Source organism: Anomaloglossus baeobatrachus, chromosome 2, assembly GCF_048569485.1.
Source record: "Anomaloglossus baeobatrachus isolate aAnoBae1 chromosome 2, aAnoBae1.hap1, whole genome shotgun sequence".
Classification (NCBI taxonomy): Eukaryota; Metazoa; Chordata; class Amphibia; order Anura; family Aromobatidae; genus Anomaloglossus; species Anomaloglossus baeobatrachus.
The window spans coordinates 134,236,638-134,258,093 of NC_134354.1; the positions used below are offsets into that span (position 1 = coordinate 134,236,638).

Here is a 21,456-nt window from a genome sequence, read left to right on the forward strand (position 1 = left end):
GAAAAAAAGGGCCTAAGCCCCCATTGGCAGGTAGTTACTACCTGCTTGCCTGTTGTACCTGGCACCTTGTTTTGGCGTCACAGACCGATTCTGCCAGTGATTTCAGGATGTCGCAGCAGCTTCTCATCCACTCTGCTCTGTAGATGGGGCGTCAGTCATGATGATTGACAGCCGGCTGTCCCACCCTGTCTAGAGAACAGTGTATGAGAAGCCACTGCTCTGTTGACATAGCTATTGTATCACTGACAGGAGAACTGTGCCAGGTACATCAAGTGGGTAGCAAATACCTGCATATTAGGGTTGTTGTGGTGGTTGTTTTTTTGTCTCAGATATACCCTTTAAATGATAAGCAATTTATCTTAATCCTTAGTTACAGGACTACTGGTGTGTCTTGCATCAATACCCATGGGATATCTACTGAATTCCTATTGTAGGTACAAGCACAAGGATTGGACTTTTCTAGTATATCTTGTCTGACCGTCAGTTGAAACAATTCTTACATAGTAAAAATGTATTTTCTTCCGTTCATAGGTTGAACAGTCTGTTATCTGCTAGCTCGCCCTCACCATCGGTTACATGTGCACCTCCAGACCCTTGTGCAAAGGAGACTGTGCTCAATGCCATCCGCGAGTGCAGGAAGAGAATGAACAAAGATGACGAATACAATGGAGAGACGGAGAACAAAAGGAGGTAAGAAGTCATATGTGAATGATCGGAGACTTGGCCACTTCTACTTTGCATTGACCTCTACAAATTGGTAATGACTCAAATCGACAAATACTAATAAAGTAATACCAAATAAAATTCATTAAGCGGAGTGTATGGTTTAGTATAGCGCTCAGTTAGCTCTTCTGTATCTGGCAGTAAGTGTTTAAGGTTTCTTTTTTTTTTTTTTTTCTCTCCCATAGGAGGCAGGTTAGCAGTGGAAGTGGAGAGTATTCGGCAGAATCTCCGGTGGTAAATGGCTCCTTGTCTTGTGTTTCCAAGTAAGTCAGTCATGTCTGTTTTCTTGGCCCATGTTCGTGGTTTCCCTTTAATATGTAGCTGTTCACCATCTTAACTGGTTTTATATGGAACATTTTATCTTTAGACTGTAGAACTGAAATATATACTTTGTAGAAGGGCTTTCCAGAGATACATATTTGGTCCCTCACTTTTGGAAGCATTTAGTGCTTTACCAGCTGTATTAGGATTTTTTGGATCGCAATATCTGTAATTTTTGCCTTCACATGTGTGTTCTTAGGTCTGATACCTTGAAAAGAGCACTTAATACACTCGATGAGACAACCAACAAACGCTCCCGCACCTCCTCCAATAGCTCCCTGAGTAGCTGCACAATGAATGGGTTTTCAATGCCAACTCATAATGCAATCACAAGCTCTTTCAGCTCAAGCAGAGTTCTCCTACAGGTATTGTATGAGCGATAGAAATATTATGCATTTTATGGCAGGCCCACACCAGTGACCAAATTCATAAGCAATTTTCTTTTCTATTTAGAAAAGAAAGAGAAATTGCCAGAATACATCTGTAATTTCGAGCCCGTCCTCCTCTCGGAGCCAAACGCCAGACGTTTCAGCCAAAAAAATCAGGTAAAGACTGAGCTATGCAGGAGATTGCTGAAGGCTTTAACAGGGAACCTGTCAGGCCCAATATGCAACCAGAACCACGAGCAGTTCTTCTATAGTATGCTAATGAGCTCTGGGACTAGTCCCAAGGGCGTTGCTAGTTGGCCCCATTAGCATGTTGGCATGCCCACAGGGACGTGCTAATGAGTGCGCAGAATCGGAGGATGATCTCACCTCTGCTGCCATTACTGACCGATACTGAATTTCAGCTCAGTGCGCATGATCCCGGACTTTGTCATGTGCACGACTTCAGTTTGAAGCTGGTTTCATAGTGCGCATGACTGAAACTCCAGGGTCATGTGTGCACTGAGCCAGAATCCAGCTGCGATGGCATTGGAGAGGTCAGCGAGAGCATCCTCGGACGCTGCGCATTTCATTAGCAGGTTAGCACGTCCACAAGGGCGGGCCTTTTTAAAGAATAATTGTAAAGGGTATTTGACATCTTATTCACAGGCAGTCCTATGTCTAGGCCTCACATATCCATCAGCAGTCACTAACCCACTTTAGATAGGCCAGCTGACAGCATCTGGCAAGGTAGATGGGATTTGTTAGACTATATACTTGTATAAATTGCCTGATACCATAATCAGGAATGCTTGTCTTCTCTCTTGCCAAAGTTCTGAAATTGTGTATGTAGTTGTCACATTATCAAAATTTGTGTGCTAAGAATTTTTTTTGTTACACTGCCTTGAGAAAGTATTCGGCCCCTTTGAATTTTTTCAACCTTTTCATACATTTCAGGCTTCAAACACACAGGTAAAAATTTTAATGTTATGGTGAAGAATCAACAAGTGGGACACAATTGTGAAGCTGAATGAAATTTATTGCTTATTTTAAACTTTTTTAAAAAATAAAGTGTGGCATGCAATATTATTCGTCCCCTTAAGTTAATACTTTGTAGCGCCACCTTTTGCGGCAATTACAGCTGCAAGTCGCTTGGGGTATGTGTATCAGTTTTGCACATCAAGACTGAAATTCTTGCCCATTCTTCCTTTGCAAACAGCTCGAGCTGAGTGAGGTTGGATGGAGAGCGTTTGTGAACAGCAGTTTTCAGCTTTTTCCACAGATTCTCGATTGGATTTAGGTCTGGACTTTTGACTTGGCCATTCTAACACCTGGATATGTTTATTTGTGAACTGTTCCTTTGTAGATTTTGCTTTGTTTGCGATCATTGTCTTGTTGGAAGACAAATCTCTGTCCCAATCGCAGGTCTTTTGCAGACTCAAACAGGTTTTCGTCAAGAATGGTCCTGTATTTGGCTCCATCAATCTTCCATCAATTATAGCCATCTTCCCTGTCCCTGCTGAAGAAAAGCAGGCCCAAACCATGATTCTGCCACCACCATGTTTGACAGTGGGGATGGTGTGCTCAGGGTGATGAGCTGTTACTTTTATGCCAAACATATCGTTTGGCATTGTGCCCAGATAGTTCGATTTTGGTTTCATCTGACCAGAGCACCTTCTTCCACATGTTTGGTGTCTCCCAGGTGGCTTGAGGCAAACTTTAAACTACACTTTTTATGGATATCTTTGAGAAATGGCTTTCTCCTTGCCACTCTTCCATAAAGGCCAGACTTGTTCAGTGTATGACCGATTGTTGTCCTATGGACACTCTCCCACCTCAGCTGTAGATCTCTGCAGTTCATCCAGAGTGATCATGGCCTCTTGGCTGCATCTCTGATCAGTGTTCTCCTTGTTTGAGGTGAAAGTTTAGATGGACGGCCGGGTCTTGGTAGATTTACAGTGGTATGATGCTCCTTCCATTTCAATATGGTTGCTTGCACAGTTTTCCTTGGGATGTAACGTTTTGAAAATATTTTTGTGACCAAATCCGGCTTTAAACTTCTCCAACAGTATCATGGACCTGCCTGTTGTGTTCCTTGGTCTTTATGTTCTCTGTGCTTTACACAGAACCCTGGACTATCACAGAGCAGGTGCATTTATACGGAGACTTGATTACACACAGGGGGCTTATATTTATCTTCAGTCATTTAGGACAACATTGGATCATTCAGATTCTCAATGAACTTCTGGAGTGAGTTTCTGCACTGAAAGTAAAGGGGCCGAATAATATTGCACGCCCCAATTTTTAGTTATTTATTTTTTTTTAACAAGTTTACAATAAGCAATAAATTTCATTGAACTTCACAATTGTGTCCCACTTGTTTCTTCATCATAACATTAAAATTTTTATCTTTATGTTTGAAGCCTGAAATGTGGGAAAAGGTTGTAAAATTCAAATGGGCTGAATACTTTCGAAAGTATGTGTGTATTTATATTTCAGGTTTTTCATTGTTACATATTACAGCGTTTCAGAGTTCTGCTATAGTCGTCTTATAGTGACCAGCTGTTTTCGCTTGCACCTGTTCACACTTCTCATTCTTGGATCTGCTGGTCAGTTTGACTCAATATAAATCTAATCTCATTTTGTCATGGCCTTTTGTAGGGATGATGTGCATGAAACGAGCCAAACAACTCCAGTGAAATCTGGCAGTGGGGACCAGTCAGGGGAGCGTAAGTAAAAAATGTGCTACTGTCCATTTTATAGAATAGTAATTTGATAGTCCTCTTATATATCAAATGTATTCATTGGTCTTAACGTTCGTTATGCTTGCCATAAATGTGAGTGTATTTCGGTGGGATGAGACCCTCTTCGCTATATTGGAGGTCTCATATCTCATCATAATGGAGGCACTGCTTGCGTCTCTTGTAATTTAGCACTTAATCCTCTAGCTGCAGCTTTTCTACTTGGGGAGGGGGACATTTCCATATTGATCTAAACATGGGTGCTCGACCGTGTACATGTTTATAGTGCAGTCAAGAAATATTGCCAACTTTGATAACTGAGTGTGCTTCCTATTGTCAGATGATCACGCACTTTCAAAACCAATGCAAAGGGAAAGTAGCAGCTGCCAACGGCAAATTGTATTCAGCTACAATGTTTCAAAAAGCCACTTCACTTTTGGTGTGCCTTTTTTATTTATTTTATTTATTTTGCACTTAGTTAAAACTTCGTCCTCCAAGTCTTCTGCTGTAAATTCATCTGATAATGGAAGTGGTGGGCCTCGCAGGAAGAAGGTTTTGTTGATGTGTTCACGTCGTGGTGAGAATTACCCACAGGTAAAGATACTTGATGTTTTTACCCTCTTAACCCTTTTCCACCTTCATGTGGTGGTCACAAATGTGTTCTTCCTTTAGCCCCCACCACCTGTCGTTGGATACAATATTACATCAAAGGATCTGGATTCTGAGAAAAAAGCATTTTTACAGAGGCTTAACAAGGCACTGGAAGAAACTGCTGGTGAGTGTATATATAATCTTTTTATATTTTTTTTAAAGTTTCCCCAAAACATTGAATATTTATTTTAATTTTTATTTAATTTCTTTTTCGCTCCTAATTGGGAGACCCAGACAATTGGGTGTATAGCTATTGCCTCCGGAGGCCACACAAAGTATTACACTTAAAAGTGTAAGGCCCCTCCCCTTCTGGCTATACACCCCCAGTGGGATCACTGGCTCACCAGTTTTGTGCTTTGTGCGAAGGAGGCAACACATCCACGCATAGCTCCACTGTTTAGTCAGCAGCAGCTGCTGACTATGTCGGATGGAAGAAAAGAGGGTCTATACAGACTCCCAGCATGCTCCCTTCTCACCCCACTTCATGTCGGAGGTGTTTGTTAAGGTTGAGGTACCCATTGCGGGTACGGAGGCTGGAGCCCACATGCTGCTTCCTTCCCCATCCCTTTTTACAGGGCTCTGGGTGAAGTGGGATTCTATCGGTCTCCAGGCACAGAGACCGTGCTCCATCCACAGCCCCTGGTATCTGCTGGACATGGAGCGGAGTATCTTCAGGGACATGGCCCTGCTACATGGAGGTACTCGGTGTCCCTGTGGGGACTGCGCAGACACACGGCAGCACTGCTGGGTGTGTTAGTGCGCCAGGGACAGCGGCGCTGTCCGCACTAGTGCCATCGCACACCACAGCGTTGCTGGGTGTGTTAGTGTATTGGGTGACTACCGCGCTAACCGCCGCTGCCGTTTTATTGAAGGCGCCGCTGGGATTTGTGGTGCGCCGGGGACTTCCGCGCCGGCCAGCACTGATATGCCGGCCGCGCTTATTAACTCGAGTCCCCGGCTTCTGGGCCTAGTCTCCCTTCGTTACCGCCCACAGGCCTGACAGTCAGGGTAGGGGCGTGACGCTGCATAGCACAGCAGCACTGAGAGCTGGAGTATGTTTTGCATACTCCACCCCTCTCACTGTGTGCACTGTGAAACCGGATTCCCGCACTTTCTCAGGCACGCCCACGGCTTCCTTCTCTATACAGGACGCCGGCAGCCATTAGTGTCAGTTTTCTGTACGATACAGAGACAAGTGTGGAAGACCCTGGCATTCTGATAGTCACACAATCGCTGCAACAGGCGTTAAGCAGCACCTGTGGTGCTAACCCCACTAGTGCAGAAGTGCACTTATAGATATGCTTGTACTATATACATTGCACTGTTTGGTCGCACGTTGTATATACCCTCCTGGATTGTGCGGAGGAGTTATCAGCATATTCTCTGTGTAAAACAAAGGTGCAGAACCACATGTTTTTCTATGCAGCCGGTACAGCATGTACGGCTATACGGCCGGCAGGTTACATAGACCCCCATTGTATCCAACTCAGCCGGAGTCTCTGCTAATGGCCAGAGGATGAGGACGGTGTCTGCAGTATTTACTGACAGATTTTCTGAGACTATGGCTATGATACTAGAAGCCTAGCAGTCCAGACATGTCTCTCACAACATGGGCACTGTTGAATCATTGATCCATGGCCCCCCTCAGTGTGAACAACTAACAGCTCCGGGAATGTCACATGCATCCCAGAGTCACGGCTCTGCACAGACGTCAGTCCCAGCAGCCTAAGCTGGCTCACTATGAGCGGCCCTCGGTTTCATCAGGGTCCTAGCAGAAGGACTCTCTGTGTACTGAGGCGGAAGTAGCGGCTCAGGATTCTGATCCTGAGACCGCTCTCAATCTGGATACACCTAATGGTGACGCCATAGTGAATAATCTTATAGCGTCCATCAATAGAATGTTGTTTATTTCTCACCCAGCTCCTCCAGTGGAGGAGTCAGCTTCACGTATTTTTCTGGACCACTCTGCCTTCAGAGAGGCAGTCCAGGAACACCACACTTATCCAGATATGCGCTTCTCCAAACGGCTTAGGATACACGTTATCCCTGCCCCCTGACGTGGTCAAGGACTGGACCCAGTGTCCCAAGCGGCATCCTCCAATCTCCAGGCTTGTAGCTAGATCCATAGTTGCAGTGGGAGATGGAGCTGCACTTAAAGATGCCACTGACAGACAGATGGATCTCTGGTCTAAATCCATCTATGAGGCTGTCGGCGCACCGTTGGCTCCAGCATTCTCACCCTTGGGGCATTCCAAGCTATTTCAGCTTGTCTTACACAGATTGACACGGTTACACGTACATCTGTGCCGCAGGTGGCATCCTTAACCTCTCAAATGTCTGCATTTGTTTCTTACGCGATTCAGGTTGCCCTAGACTCTGCGAACCGTGCGGCAGTAGCCTCCGCTACTCCGTGTTTTTAAGCAGAGCCTGGTCTGCTCGTTAAGTGAATGGAAGGCAGATTCTGCTTCCAAAAAAGGATGCTTAACCAGTTGCCTTTTTCTGCTGACCGACTGTTTGGTGAGCGTTTGGATGTAACCATTAAACAGTCCAGGGGTAAGGATTCATCCTTTCTTTGTCGCTCCATTGGGAGACCCAGACAATTGGGTGTATAGCTATTGCCTCTGGAGGCCACACAAAGTATTACACTTAAAAGTGTAAGGCCCCTCCCCTTCTGGCTATACACCCCCAGTGGGATCACTGGCTCACCAGTTTTGTGCTTTGTGCGAAGGAGGCAACACATCCACGCATAGCTCCACTTTTTAGTCAGCAGCAGCTGCTGACTATGTCGGATGGAAGAAAAGAGGACACATATAGTGTCCCCAGCATGCTCCCTTCTCACCCCACTGTATGTCGGAGGTGTTTGTAAGGTTGAGGTACCCATTGCGGGTACGGCGGCAGGAGCCCACATGCTGATTCCTTCCCCATCCCTTTTTACAGGGCTCTGGGTGAAGTGGGATTTACCGGTCTCCAGGCACTGAGACCGTGCTCCATCTACAGCCCCTGGAGAAGATGCTGGATGGAGCGGAGTACATCAGGGACATGGCCCTGCTTCCTCAAGGTACTCTGTGTCCCCGTGCATTTGGCGCTCACACCGCAGCATGCTGGGTGTTGTAGTGCGCCGGGGGACATCAGCGCTGCGGCGCCTGTGCCATAGCCTCATTCAGCTTAGCTGAAGCAGGCACACTTATGGGACTCGGCCGCGCCGGCCGCTGGGACTGCGGCACGGCTGGCACTTGTAGTGCGCCGGGGACTTCAGCGCGGCCTGCGCTTTTACGGCGGCCGCGCTGATAACTACAGTCCCCGGTTTTTGCGGCCTGCTTCCGTTCGTTCCCGCCCCCAGACCTGCCAGTCAGGAGAGGGGCGGGACGCTGCCCACGTCTAGGACTCGGGCGCGCCGGCCGCTGGAACAGCGGCGCGGCTGGCACTTGTAGTGCGCCGGGGACTTCAGCGCGGCCCGCGCTTTTACGGCGGCCGCGCTGATAACTCGAGTCCCCGGCTTTTGCGGCCTGCTTTAGTTCGTTCCCGCCCCCAGACCTGCCAGTCAGGAGAGGGGCGGGACGCTGGCCACTTCTAGGGCGGTCGCGCCGGCCGCTGGGACTGCGGCGCGGCTGGCACTTGTGGTGCGCCGGGGACTTCAGCGCGGCCCGCGCTTTTACGGCGGCCGCGCTGTTAACTCGAGTCCCCGGCTTCTGGGCCTAGTCTCCCTTCGTTACCGCCCACAGCCCTGACAGTCAGGGTAGGGGCGTGACGCTGCAAGAGCAGAGCTGAGAGCTGGAGTATGTTTTGCATACTCCACCCCTCTCACTGTGTGCAATTCCCGCACTTTCTCAGGCACGCCCACGGCTTCCTTCGCTACAAGGACACCGGCAGCCATTAGTGTCAGTTTCTGTACGATACAGAGACAAGTGTGGAAGACCCTGGCATTCTGGTAGTCACACAATCGCTGTAACAGGCGTTAAGCAGCACCTGTGGTGCTAACCCCACTAGTGCAGAAGTGCACTTATAGATATGCTTGTACTATATACATTGCACTGTTTGGTCGCACGTTGTATATACCCTCCTGGATTATGCGGAGGAGTTATCAGCATATTCTCTGTGTAAAACAAAGGTGCAGAACCACATGTTTTTCTATACAGCTCCCATTGTATGCACTAATGGCCAGGGGATGAGGACGGTGTCTGCAGTATTTACTGACAGTTTTTCTGAGACTATGGCTATGATACTAGAAGCCTAGCAGTCCGGACATGTCTCTCACAATATGGGCACTGTTGAATCATTGATCCATGGCCCCCCTCAGTGTGAATAACTAACAGCTCCGGGAATGTCACACGCATCCCAGAGTCACGGCTCTGCACGGACGTCAGTCCCAGACAGCCTAAGTGGGCTCGCTATGAGCGGCCTCGGTTTCATCAGGGTCCTAACAGAAGGACTCGCTGTGTAATGAGGCGGAAGTAGCGGCTCAGGATTCTGATCCTGAGACCGCTCTCAATCTGGATACACCTGATTGTGACGCCATAGTAAATAATCTTATAGCGTCCATCTATAGAATGTGGGTTATTTCTCACAACTCCTCCAGTGGAGGAGTCAGCTTCACGTATTTTTCTGGACCACTCTGCCTTCAGAGAGGCAGTCCAGGAACACCACGCTTATCCAGATATGCGCTTCTCCAAACGGCTTAGGATACACGCTATCCCTGTCCCCTGACTTGGTCAAGGACTGGACCCAATGTCCAGAGCGGCATCCTCCAATCTCCAGGCTTGTAGCTAGATCCATAGTTGCAGTGGGAGATGGAACTGCAAACTCAAAGATGCCACTGACAGACAGATGGATCTCTGGTCGAAAGCCATCTATGAGGCTGTCGGCGCACCGTTGGCTCCGGCATTCTCTCCCTTGGGGCACTCCAAGCTATTTCAGCTTGTCTTACACAGATTGACACGGTTACACGTACATCTGTGCCGCAGGTGGCATCCTTAACCTCTCAAATGTCTGCATTTGTTTCTTACGCGATTCAGGTTGTCCTGGACTCTGCGAACCGTGCGGCGGTAGCCTCCGCTACTCCGTGTTTTTAAGCAGAGCCTGGTCTGCTCGTTAAGTGAATGGAAGGCAGATTCTGCTTCCAAAAAAGGTTGCCTAACCAGTTGCCTTTTTCTGCTGACCGACTGTTTGGTGAGCGTTGGATGTAACCATCAAACAGTCCAGGGGTAAGGATTCATCCTTTCCTCAGCCCGGACACAACAAACCCCAACAGAGCAAGAGGCAGTCGGGGTTTTCGGCCTTTTCGAGGCTCGGGCAGGTCCCATTTTTCCTCGTCCAAGGTGGACTCAAAAGGATCAGAGGAGCTAAGATTCTTAGCGGGCTCAGTCTCGCCCAAAAAAGCGACAGTCGGAAAACCCGCTTCCAAGGCGGCTTCCTCATGACTTGCGGCCTCGGTCCGTAGCAGGCTCTCCCGCCTTGGCGATATTTAGCTGCCATAGGTCAATGACCATTGAGTGTGAGACATTCTGTCTCACGGGTACAGGATAGAGCTCACTTCTCGTCCTCCAACTCGATTCTTCAGAATTTCTCCACCTCCCGGCCGGGCCGCTGCTCTTCTGCAAACAGGGTGCACTCTATAGGCAGAAAGAGTGATGACCCCCGTTCCTCTTCAGGAACAAGGTCACGGTTTTTACCCCAAATTCTTTGCGGTACCTATAACAACGGGCCGTTCCGTCCCGTTCTGGATCTAAAAATGCTCAGCAAGCTCGTGGACACCAGGCGGTTCCGGATGGAATCCCTCCGCCATGTCATCGCCTCAAGGTCCCAAGGATATTTCCTAGCATCATTAGGCATCAAGGATGCTTATCCACACGTGCCGATTGATCCAGAGCACTAGCGTTTCTACGCTTCGTTATAGGAGACGAACACCCTCTGTTCGTAGCTCTACCTTCCGGCTAGCGACAGTCCAACTGGTCTTCGCCAAGGTCAGGGCAGCAGTAGTCACAGTCCTGCACTCTCAGGGTCACTCTGTGGTCCCGTATTTAGACGATCTACTTGTCAAGGCACTCTCTTAGGAAACATGCCAACACTGCCCGAACGTTGCGCTGGAGACTCTCTAGAGTTTTGGGTGGATCATCAACTTTTTAAAGTCAGATCCGACCCCGACCCTATCGATAACATATCTAGGCATAGAGTTTCTTACTCTCTCAGCGATAGTGAAGCTGCCGCTAGACAAACAGCATTCACTACGGGCTGCAAGCTCTTCTTTAAGAACCAGTCGCACACATTGACACGCCTCATGCACTTCCTACGTAAGATGGTAGCAATGGAGGCAGTTCCTTTCGCGCAGTTTTACTGCGTCCACTACAATGGGACATTCTCCGCCAATGGGACGAGGAGTCGACGTCCCTCAACAGAGTCGTCGTTCTTCTCAGGCGGCCAAGGAATCTCTACGGTGGTGGCTTCTTTTCACCTCTTGGTCAAAAAGAAGGTCCTTCCTATCCCCGTCTGGGCGATAGTTACGACAGACGCGAGTCTATCAGGGTGGGGAGCAGTTTTTCTCCACTACAGCGCTCAGGGTACGTGGACTCAGCAAGAGTCCACTCTTCAGATCAATGTTCTTGAACACAGAGCAGTGTATCTTGCCCTACAATCCTTCCAACAGCGGCTGAAAAGCAAGCATATCCGACTTCAGTCGGACAGCTCCACAGCGGTGGCATACATCAACCACCAAGGAAGAACGCGCAACCGGCAAGCCTTCCAGGAAGTCCGGCAGGTTCTGATGTGGGTGGAAGACACGGCATCCACCATATCCACAATTCATCCCAAGTGTGGAAACTAGGAAGCTGACTTCCTAAGTCGCTGAGGTGTGGCCGAAAGGGTATGGTCTCCTCACCCGGACGGGTTTCAGGAGATCTGGCGCCGCTGACAGAGGCCGGACGTCGATCTAATGGCGTCACGGCACAACAACAATGTGCCAGCTTCATGGCACGGTTTCACAATCATCGAGCTCTGGCGGCAAACGCCTTAGTTCAGCATTGGTCGCAGTTCCAGCTACCTTAGGTGCCACCTCTGGCATTGTTGCCCAGAGTACTGCGCTAGATCAAGACCGACTGCGGCCGCACCATCCTCGTCGCTACAAATTGGCCGAGGATGTGTGGTACTCGGTTTTGTGGAGCCTCACGGTAGGCTAACCGGGGGCACTACCAGACCAATCAGACTGGCTGTCTCAAGGGCCATTCTTCCATTTGGATTCTACGGCCCTCAACCGGATGGTGTGGCATTGAGTCCTGGAACCTAGTGTCGTCAGGATTACCTCAGGACGTGGTTGCCACCATGAGACAGGCTAGCATACCAACGTCCGCCAAGATTGACCACAGGACGTGGAAGATGTTCTTATCTCGGTGCTCGGCGCAGGGTGTTTCTCCCTGGCCGGTTGCATCGTCTATGTTTCCTTCCTTCCTGCAATCTAGGTAGGAAAATGGGTTGTCGCTCAGTTCCCTTTAGGGACAAGTCTCAGCGCTATCTGTATTTTTTCAGAAACGACGACTTCCTCAGGTACGCACGTTCCTACGGGGAGTTTGTCTTCTCAGCACTCCGTACAAGCGGCCGTTAGAGCCCTGAGATCTGAACAAGGTTCTAATTGCTCTCCAGATGCCGCCTTTCGAGCCTTTGAAGGATGTCTCCCTTCCCGTTTTTCACGGGAAGTGGCCTTCTAGTAACGGTCTCGTCTCTTAGGAGAGTTTCCGAGCTAGCAACGCTCTCATACAAACTCCCTTCCTGGTCCTTCACCAGGACAGGGTAGTTCTGCGTCCGGTTCCGGAATTTCTCCCTAAAGTGGTATCCCATTTTCATATCAATCAGGATATCACCTCACCTTCTTTGTGTCCTCGTCCAGTCCATCAATTTCAGAAAGATTTGCATCTGTTGGTTCTGGTGAGAGCACTCAGGTTCTACTTCCCGCATGGCGCTCCTGCGCCACCCGGATGCACTCTTTGTCCTTGTCGCTGGTCGGCGTAAACAGTCGCAAGCTTCCAGATCCACCCTTGCTCGGGGGCTCGAGGCACCAATTCTTGAAACCTACAGTTCTACTGGGCTTCTGGTTCTCTCAAGGCCGAAGGCCCATTCTACCAGAGCCGTGGGTGCATCCTGGGCATTACGGCACCAGGCTACGGCTCAGCAGGTGTGTCAGGCACCCACCTGGTCGAGTCTACTTACTTTTACCAAGCATTATCAGATGCATACCTACGCTTCGGCAGACGCCAGCCTAGGTAGATAAGTCATTCAGGCGGCGGTTGGCCACCTGTAGGAGAGGGCCGTTTGACGGCCCTATCATGAGGTATTCTTTTACCCACCCAGGGATTGCTTTTGGACATCCCAATTGTCTGGGTCTCCCAATGGAGCGACAAAGAAGAAGGGAATTTTGTTTACTTACCGTAAATTCCTTTTCTTCTAGCTCCAATTGGGAGACCCAGCACCCGCCCTGTTTTCTCGGGGTTTTTCTGTTTTTTCGGGTACACATGTTGTTCATGTGGTATGGTTCAGTTCTCCGATGTTTCCTCGGATTGAATTGGTCTTTAAACCAGTTATTGGCTTTCCTCCTTCTTGCTTTGGCACTAAAACTGGTGAGCCAGTGATCCCACTGGGGGTGTATAGCCAGAAGGGGAGGGGCCTTACACTTTTAAGTGTAATACTTTGTGTGGCCTCCAGAGGCAATAGCTATACACCCAATTGTCTGGGTCTCCCAATTGGAGCTAGAAGAAAAGGAATTTACGGTAAGTAAACAAAATTCCCTTCTTCATCAGCCCGGACACAACGAACCCCAACAGAGCAGGAGGCAGTCGGGGTTTCGGTCTTTTCGAGGCTCGGGCAGGTCCCATTTTTCCTCGTCCAATGTGGACTCAAAAGGATCAAAGGAGCTCAGATTCTTGGCGGGCTCAGTCACGCCCAAAAAAGAGACAGTCTGAAAACCCGCTTCCAAGGCGGCTTCCTCATGACTTGCGGCCTCCTCTCTCCGCATCCTCGGTCGGTAGCAGGCTCTCCCGCCTTGGCGATATTTAGCTGCCATAGGTCAATGACCGTTGGGTGTGAGACATTCTGTCTCACGGGTACAGGATAGAGCTCACTTCTCGTCCTCCAACTCGATTCTTCAGAACTTCTCCACCTCCTGGCCGAGCCGCTGCTCTTCTGCAAACAGGGTGCACTCTATAGGCAGAAAGAGTGATGACCCCCGTTCCTCTTCAGGAACAAGGTCACGGTTTTTACCCCAAATTATTTGCGGTGCCTATAAGAACGGGCCGTTCCGTCCCGTTCTGGATCTAAAACTGCTCAGCAAGCTCGTGGACACCAGGCGGTTCCGGATGGAATCCCTCCGCCATGTCATCGCCTCAATGTCCCAAGGAGATTTCCTAGCATCATTAAGCATCAAAGATGCTTATCCACACGTGCCGATTGATCCAGAGCACTAGCGTTTCTACGCTTCGTTATAGGAGACGAACACCTGTTCGTAGCTCTACCTTCCGGCTAGCGACAGTCCCACTGGTCTTCGCCAAGGTCAGGGCAGCAGTAGTCACAGTCCTGCACTCTCAGGGTCACTCTGTGATCCCGTATTTAGACGATCTACTTGTCAAGGCACTCTCTTAGGAAACATGCCAACACTGCCCGAACGTTGCGCTGGAGACTCTCTAGAGTTTTGGGTGGATCATCAACTTTTTAAAGTCAGATCCGACTCCGACCCTATCGCTAACATATCTAGGCATGGAGTTTCATACTCTCTCAGCGATAGTGAAGCTTCCGCTAGACAAACAGCATTCACTACGGGCTGCAATCTCTTCTTTAAGAACCAGTCCCACACATTAAGACGCCTCATGCACTTCCTACGTAAGATGGTAGCAATGGAGGCAGTTCTTCTCGCGCAGTTTCATCTGCGTCCACTACAATGTGACATTCTCCGCCAATGGGACGGGGAGTCGACCTCCCTCAACAGAGTCGTCTTTCTTTCTCAGGCGGCCAAGGAATCTCTACGGTGGTGGCTTCTTCCCACCTCATGGTCAAAAAGAAGGTCCTTCCTATCCCCATCCTGGGCGATAGTTACGATAGACGCGAGTCTATCAGGGTGGGGAGCAGTTTTTCTCCACCACAGCGCTCAGGGTACGGGGACTCAGCAAGAGTCCACCCTTCAGATCAATGTTCTTGAACACAGAGCAGTGTATCTTGCCCTACAAACCTTCCAACAGCAGCTGGAAAGCAAGCAAATCCGACTTCAGTCGGACAACTCCACAGCAGTGGCATACATCAACCACCAAGGAAGAACGCGCAACCGGCAAGCCTTCCAGGAAGTCCGGCAGGTTCTGATGTGGGTGGAAGACACGGCATCCACCATATCCACAGTTCACATCCCAGGCGTGGAAAACTAGGAAGCTGACTTCCTAAGTCGCCGGGGTGTGGCCGAAAGGGTATGGTCTCTTCACCCGGACGGGTTTCAGGAGATCTGGCGCCGCTGACAGAGGCCGGACGTCGATCTAATGGCGTCACGGCACAACAACAATGTGCCAGCTTCATGGCACGGTTTCACAATCATCGAGCTCTGGCGGCAGACGCCTTAGTTCAGCATTGGTCGCAGTTCCAGCTACCTTATGTGCCACCTCTGGCATTGTTGCCCAGAGTGCTGCGTTAGATCAGGACCGACTGCGGCCGCGCCATCCTCGTCGCTACAGATTGGCCGAGGATGTTGTGGTTCCCGGTTCTGTGGTGCCTCACGGTAGGCTAACCGGGGGCACTACCAGACCAATCAGACTGGCTGTCTCAAGGGCCATTCTTCCATTTGAATTCTACGGCCCTCAACCTGATGGTGTGGCTTTGAGTCCTAGAACCTAGTGTCGTCAGGATTACCTCAGGACGTGGTTGCCACCATGAGACAGGCTAGCATATCAACGTCCGCCAAGATTGACCACAGGACGTGGAAGATATTCTTATCTCGGTGCTCGGCGCAGGGTGTTTCTCCCTGGCCGGTTGCATCGTCTATGTTTCCTTCCTTCCTGCAATCTAGGTTGGAAAAAGGGTTGTCGCTCAGTTCCCTTTAGGGACAAGTCTCAGCGCTATCTGTATTTTTTCAGAAACGACTTCCTCAGGTACGCACGTTCCTACGGGGAGTTTGTCTTCTCAGCACTCCGTACAGGCGGCCGTTAGAGCCCTGGGATCTGAACAAGGTTCTAATTGCTCTCCAGATGCCGCCTTTCGAGCCTTTGAAAGAGGTCTCCCTTCCCGCTTTTCTCGGGAAGTGGCCTTCTAGTAACGGTCTCGTCTCTTAGGAGAGTTTCCGAGCTAGCAACGCTCTCATACAAATCTCCCTTCCTGGTCCTTCACCAGGACAGGGTAGTTCTGCGTCCGATTCCGGAATTTCTCCCTAAAGTGGTATCCCACTTTCATATCAATCAGGATATCACCTCACCTTCTTTGTGTCCTCGTCCAGTCCATCAATTTCAGAAGGATTTGCATCTGTTGGTTCTGGTGAGAGCACTCAGGTTCTACTTCCCGCATGGCGCTCCTGCGCCACCCGGATGCACTCTTTGTCCTTGTCGCTGGTCGGCGTAAACAGTCGCAAGCTTCTGAATCCACCCTGGCTCGGGGGATCGAGGAACCAATTCTTGAAATCTACAGTTCTACTGGGCTTCTGGTTCTCTCAAGGCTGAAGGCCCATTCTACCAGAGCCGTGGGTGCATCCTAGGCATTAAGGCACCAGGCTACGGCTCAGCAGGTGTGTCAGGCACCTACCTGATTGAGTCTCCATACTTTTACCAAGCATTTTCAGGTGCATACCTACGCTTCGGCAGACGCCAGCCTAGGTAGATAAGTCCTTCAGGCGGCGATTGCCCACCTGTAGGAAAGGGCTCTTTGACGGCCCTATCACGAGGTATTCTTTTACCCACCCAGGGACTGCTTTTGGACGTCCCAATTGTCTGGGTCTCCCAATTAGGAGCGAAAAAGAAGGGAATTTTGTTTACTTACCGTAAATTCCTTTTCTTCTAGCTCCAATTGGGAGACCCAGCACCCGCCCTGTTTTCTCGGGGTTTTTCTGTTTTTTCGGGTACACATGTTGTTCATGTGGTATGGTTCAGTTCTCCGATGTTTCCTCGGATTGAGTTGGTCTTTACACCAGTTATTGGCTTTCCTCCTTCTTGCTTTGGCACTAAAACTGGTGAGCCAGTGATCCCACTGGGGGTGTATAGCCAGAAGGGGAGGGGCCTTACACTTTTAAGTGTAATACTTTGTGTGGCCTCCGGAGGCAATAGCTATACACCCAATTGTCTGGGTCTCCCAATTGGAGCTAGAAGAAAAGGAATTTACGGTAAGTAAACAAAATTCCCTTCTTTTTTTACAGATCCAATCCCTGTAAACTCAACTCCATCAATTACCACTTCTTCTGTTACTGCGTCACCTCTCTTTATATTATCCAATACAACATCCGCGCTCACATCACAGACCTCTGCAGCAAGCAGTAACCCTTTACTACAGAGCCTAGCAAAAATGCAAAGCAAAGAGGGCTCACAAGGTGAGGAGGATGATAATGTCTTAGGTGTATGGCAATACGGGGCCTAATCTACACTTTATCCCTGCTCCTCTATCCATGGGTTGTGTGGAATTGCAGCTTAGTACCATTCACTTCAATAGAACTGATATGCAAAATGCCCATGGGTAAAAAATTGCATCTTTTTTGAGGGGAAACAGCAATTTTGACAATGCTCCTCAGACCAAACTTCTTGATTACGTGTATTGCCATAACAATTGTGGGAGAGCTGTGGCCTGAAAGGACTCTCCTCGAATGTTTAATTAGGAGAGGGACGCTTTGTTAGATGGGACAGTCGTTGAACGTGAACATGATTTGTCAAATTGTGACTGGAATGTAATGGCATATTCTAGTGATATAGCACCTTTATGATCTGGGGATTCAACCTCTTGGTATCTAAAACACTGGTGTATCCATTTTTGCCCTTCATTGCGTTTTGCCGCACGTGTGGGAGGCCAGAAGCTTTGCTGTGCTGGGAAAACGTAGACTGGATTGTGTTCAGGATCAGTGGTAGTCACTCATTTAAGTGGCAATATGCCACATTGTAATTAAAATGTGGCTTGTAAGCACTAACAAATGTATAAATGAAACGTGCGCTTAGATGTAACATTTCTTCTGTTTTGTCCTTCAGAGCCTCCACAAACCGTTGCTGCAGATTTTCCAAATAACAAGGTGATCTCGTTGGGTTTGTCTCCTAAAGATGTTTCTAGTCCTGCTCAGAATGTTTCCCTCAAACTGGCACCCCAACAAGTTGCACCTGTGCCCACGATCTCTGCATCCCAGCCCGAAAGGGTCAAGAATAAACCCGAATCAAAAAGTAGTCTTCTTCAGCTTCTTACGCAACCATCCGGAAATGATTCCCAGTCTAGCTTTAAGCCACTATTTCCCAGTAATGTGAGTGCTACTCCCCCCAGTGTTTCCTCCAGTGGGCAATCTGTGCCCTCAGTCTCTTCAACCAATACTTTTAAACCAATATTTGGAGAGCAAAGTGTGCAGCAGAATCCGCCTGTAAATACATTTAAGCCAATATTTGGGGACTCTTCTCTTCAGCAACCTGCCGCTACTTCTGCATCCCCATTCACATTCCAAGTGAACTCCAATCCTACATCCACTGCTCCCCCATCTTTTTCTGGGTTTGGTGCTACAGCGACCAGTACAACTCCAAGCACGGACAGCGGCACAAAGCCATCAACTTCTTTACCGGCATCCAGCAGTGCCACCACTAGCTTTAGCTCAACCTTTCCGGCAGCTGTAACCTCGAGTAGCGCAGCTGCCTCTGCTCCCACAAATACATTCTTGGGAAGCAACACAAGTTTAGATTCCCAAACAAAGACCACATTTGTATTTGGGCAAGCACCTACCTCACAAGCAACACCTGGGATGAATATGTTTGGGAATACGCAAACTGTTGCAACGTCTAAACCCCCACAGTCGTCCGTGTTTGGCTCCACAAGTTCTGCATTTTCAGCTACGCTAAACTCCAATCCACCTCCCTATCCTGGTAGCTCCAGCACACCCACTTTTAACAGTAGCTCAGGCAGTGGGATTCAGGCAGACAAACCTGCCCCTAATCCACTTACTAGCTTTGGAACATCTGGAGCACCATCTGCATTTGGATCAACTACTCAGCCCACTTTTGGAAGCGGCTCTCAGACGTCATTTGGTGCAAATTCCCAACCAGCGTTTGGTTCAAATGTAACTTTTACATTTGGCTCTGGATCTGCTCCTGCAACAACAAACCCAATGACTTTTGGCACAATAAATAGCACACAAACAAACAGTACCCCCACAACAAGCCAGTTTAGTGCTTCAAAGCCCTTCTCTTTTGGGGAAAAAACAAACACTGCTGTATCCTTTGGTGCAACCACAAGCACTGTGCCTGCTCCAGCCATGAGTTTTGGAAACTCTCCTGCGGCTCAGAATAGCACATTTGGAACCCCCGGACCAACAGAAAACAAGCTGTCTTTTGGTGAGTGTTAAATTCCGGAGTCCATTTTATATATCTACTAGCTGTACTACCTGGCTTTGCCCGGGTTAATAACTGTTGTTAACAAAATAGAATGTATTAACAAATTTATTCTGCACACACAAAACAAATAGAAGTGTAATTATTAAAAGGCAACAACTAAGCTAATAGAAGCATTTCACAACAGATATTCCACACATGTTTAATTAAATTGGCCAAGTAATGTGCTCAGTCTGTCTCTTTCCCCGTCTGTCTCTTTCCCCGTCTGTCTCTTTCCCCGTCTGTCTCTTTCCCCGTCTGTCTCTTTCCCCGTCTGTCTCTTTCCCCGTCTGTCTCTTTCCCCGTCTGTCTCTTTCCCCGTCTGTCTCTTTCCCCGTCTGTCTCTTTCCCCGTCTGTCTCTTTTCCCCGTCTGTCTCTTTTCCCCGTCTGTCTCTTTTCCCCGTCTGTCTCTTTTCCCCGTCTGTCTCTTTTCCCCGTCTGTCTCTTTTCCCCGTCTGTCTCTTTTCCCCGTCTGTCTCTTTTCCCCGTCTGTCTCTTTTCCCCGTCTGTCTCTTTTCCCCGTCTGTCTCTTTTCCCCGTCTGTCTCTTTTCCCCGTCTGTCTCTTTTCCCCGTCTGTCTCTTTTCCCCGTCTGTCTCTTTTCCCCGTCTGTCTCTTTTCCCCGTCTGTCTCTTTTCCCCGTCTGTCTCTTTTCCCCGTCTGTCTCTTTTCCCCGTCTGTCTCTTTTCCCCGTCTGTCTCTTTTCCCCGTCTGTCTCTTTTCCCCGTCTGTCTCTTTTCCCCGTCTGTCTCTTTTCCCCGTCTGTCTCTTTTCCCCGTCTGTCTCTTTTCCCCGTCTGTCTCTTTTCCCCGTCTGTCTCTTTTCCCCGTCTGTCTCTTTTCCCCATCTCCCCACTGACATCTTATTACCTCACATATAAGCTTGGTATACTATGAATGTCTTTTGGTTGCTATAGGAACAATCACAGCTCCTACTAATAACCTGTAGTTCCAGGCTCCATTTACTTGAATGGAGGCATGGTTTTTTGGATAGTAACTGTAAAGCGCGGTGTTAAATTTTCCTGTCAAAACATAGTCTACGAAGTTCCCTGGGTGACATGAGGTGTCTGTACAAAATTTGTGATTGTAAATGTGACGTTGCGGATACACTTTTCGTTTCACTTTCTCCCCATTATGTAGATAAGGGGCAAAATTGTTAAACTGGAATGCGCGGGGCTAAAATTTCGCCTCACAACATAGCCTATTATGCTCTCGGGGTCCAGACGTGTGTGTGTGTGTGCAAAATTTTGTAGCAGTGACTGTGCAGATGCCAATCCTGGACACACACCACACACAAAGTGTGTGTGTGTGTGTGTGTAATAATTTAATACTTATAGGGAAATATTATTATAAGGGCTTGTTTTTTTTGTGGGACGAGTTGTAATTTTAAATGAAACCATAGGTTTTACCATATAGTGTACTGGTAAACTGCCACAAAATTTCAAGTTCGAAAAAAGTGCGATTGAAAAATAGTGTTAGGAATATTTTATTCACCATGTTCACTATATGGTAAAACTTTGTATGATGTCTCAGGTCGGTACAAGTTTATAGACCCCAAACATGTATAGGTTTACTTTTATCTAAGGGGTTAAAAATTCACAAGTTTGTAAATAAAAAAAAAAGTGGTGCACTTTTTGAGCCATTTTCTGAAACTCGTAGTAATCTCACTTTTTGGAATCTATGGCTCAGTTGACTGCTTATTTTGTCTCGAGCTGACTTTTTTTTTTAATGGTACCATTTTTGCACAGATGCTGTTTTGATCACCTGTTGCATTTTGAGTAAAACTTGCGGTGACTCAAACGTAATTTTAGCGTTTGGTAAACTGCGTGGCGGCAATAATTCCAATCGGATTAATTTAATTTTATATTTTGATCGGGAGTTTCTGAACGCAGTGACATTTTCAATGGGCTGAATGGGGGTGATTTGAACTCTTTAGGTTTTGGGTTTTTATAACTTTTTTTTTTTTTTTTAATTAGTCCTCCTAGGGGACTATAACAAATCAGCTGTCTGATCGCTCTTCCATTTCTCCAGATCACAGCTACACAGCTGAGATCTGGAGAAAAGCTGCTTTAGGCCCGTTTCACACGTCAGTGAAACACTGACGTTCTTC

At 48.4% G+C, this 21,456-nt stretch overlaps 1 protein-coding gene across 2 annotated transcripts in view; it reads left to right on the forward strand.

Moving 5' to 3' along the window:
• Positions 1-21,456, forward strand: part of POM121 (POM121 transmembrane nucleoporin) — a 52,483-nt gene that overhangs the window by 7,143 nt on the left and 23,884 nt on the right. Inside the window, exons 3-11 of one of the 2 annotated variants that reach the window (XM_075335355.1) lie at positions 532-690; positions 909-986; positions 1,244-1,409; positions 1,498-1,589; positions 4,071-4,138; positions 4,629-4,744; positions 4,823-4,925; positions 17,157-17,327; positions 17,974-19,311. In XM_075335355.1, the coding sequence (XP_075191470.1) occupies positions 532-690; positions 909-986; positions 1,244-1,409; positions 1,498-1,589; positions 4,071-4,138; positions 4,629-4,744; positions 4,823-4,925; positions 17,157-17,327; positions 17,974-19,311 (2,291 nt within the window). The remainder of the gene's footprint in view (positions 1-531; positions 691-908; positions 987-1,243; positions 1,410-1,497; positions 1,590-4,070; positions 4,139-4,628; positions 4,745-4,822; positions 4,926-17,156; positions 17,328-17,973; positions 19,312-21,456) is intronic. The other variant, XM_075335357.1, reaches the window with a different exon arrangement.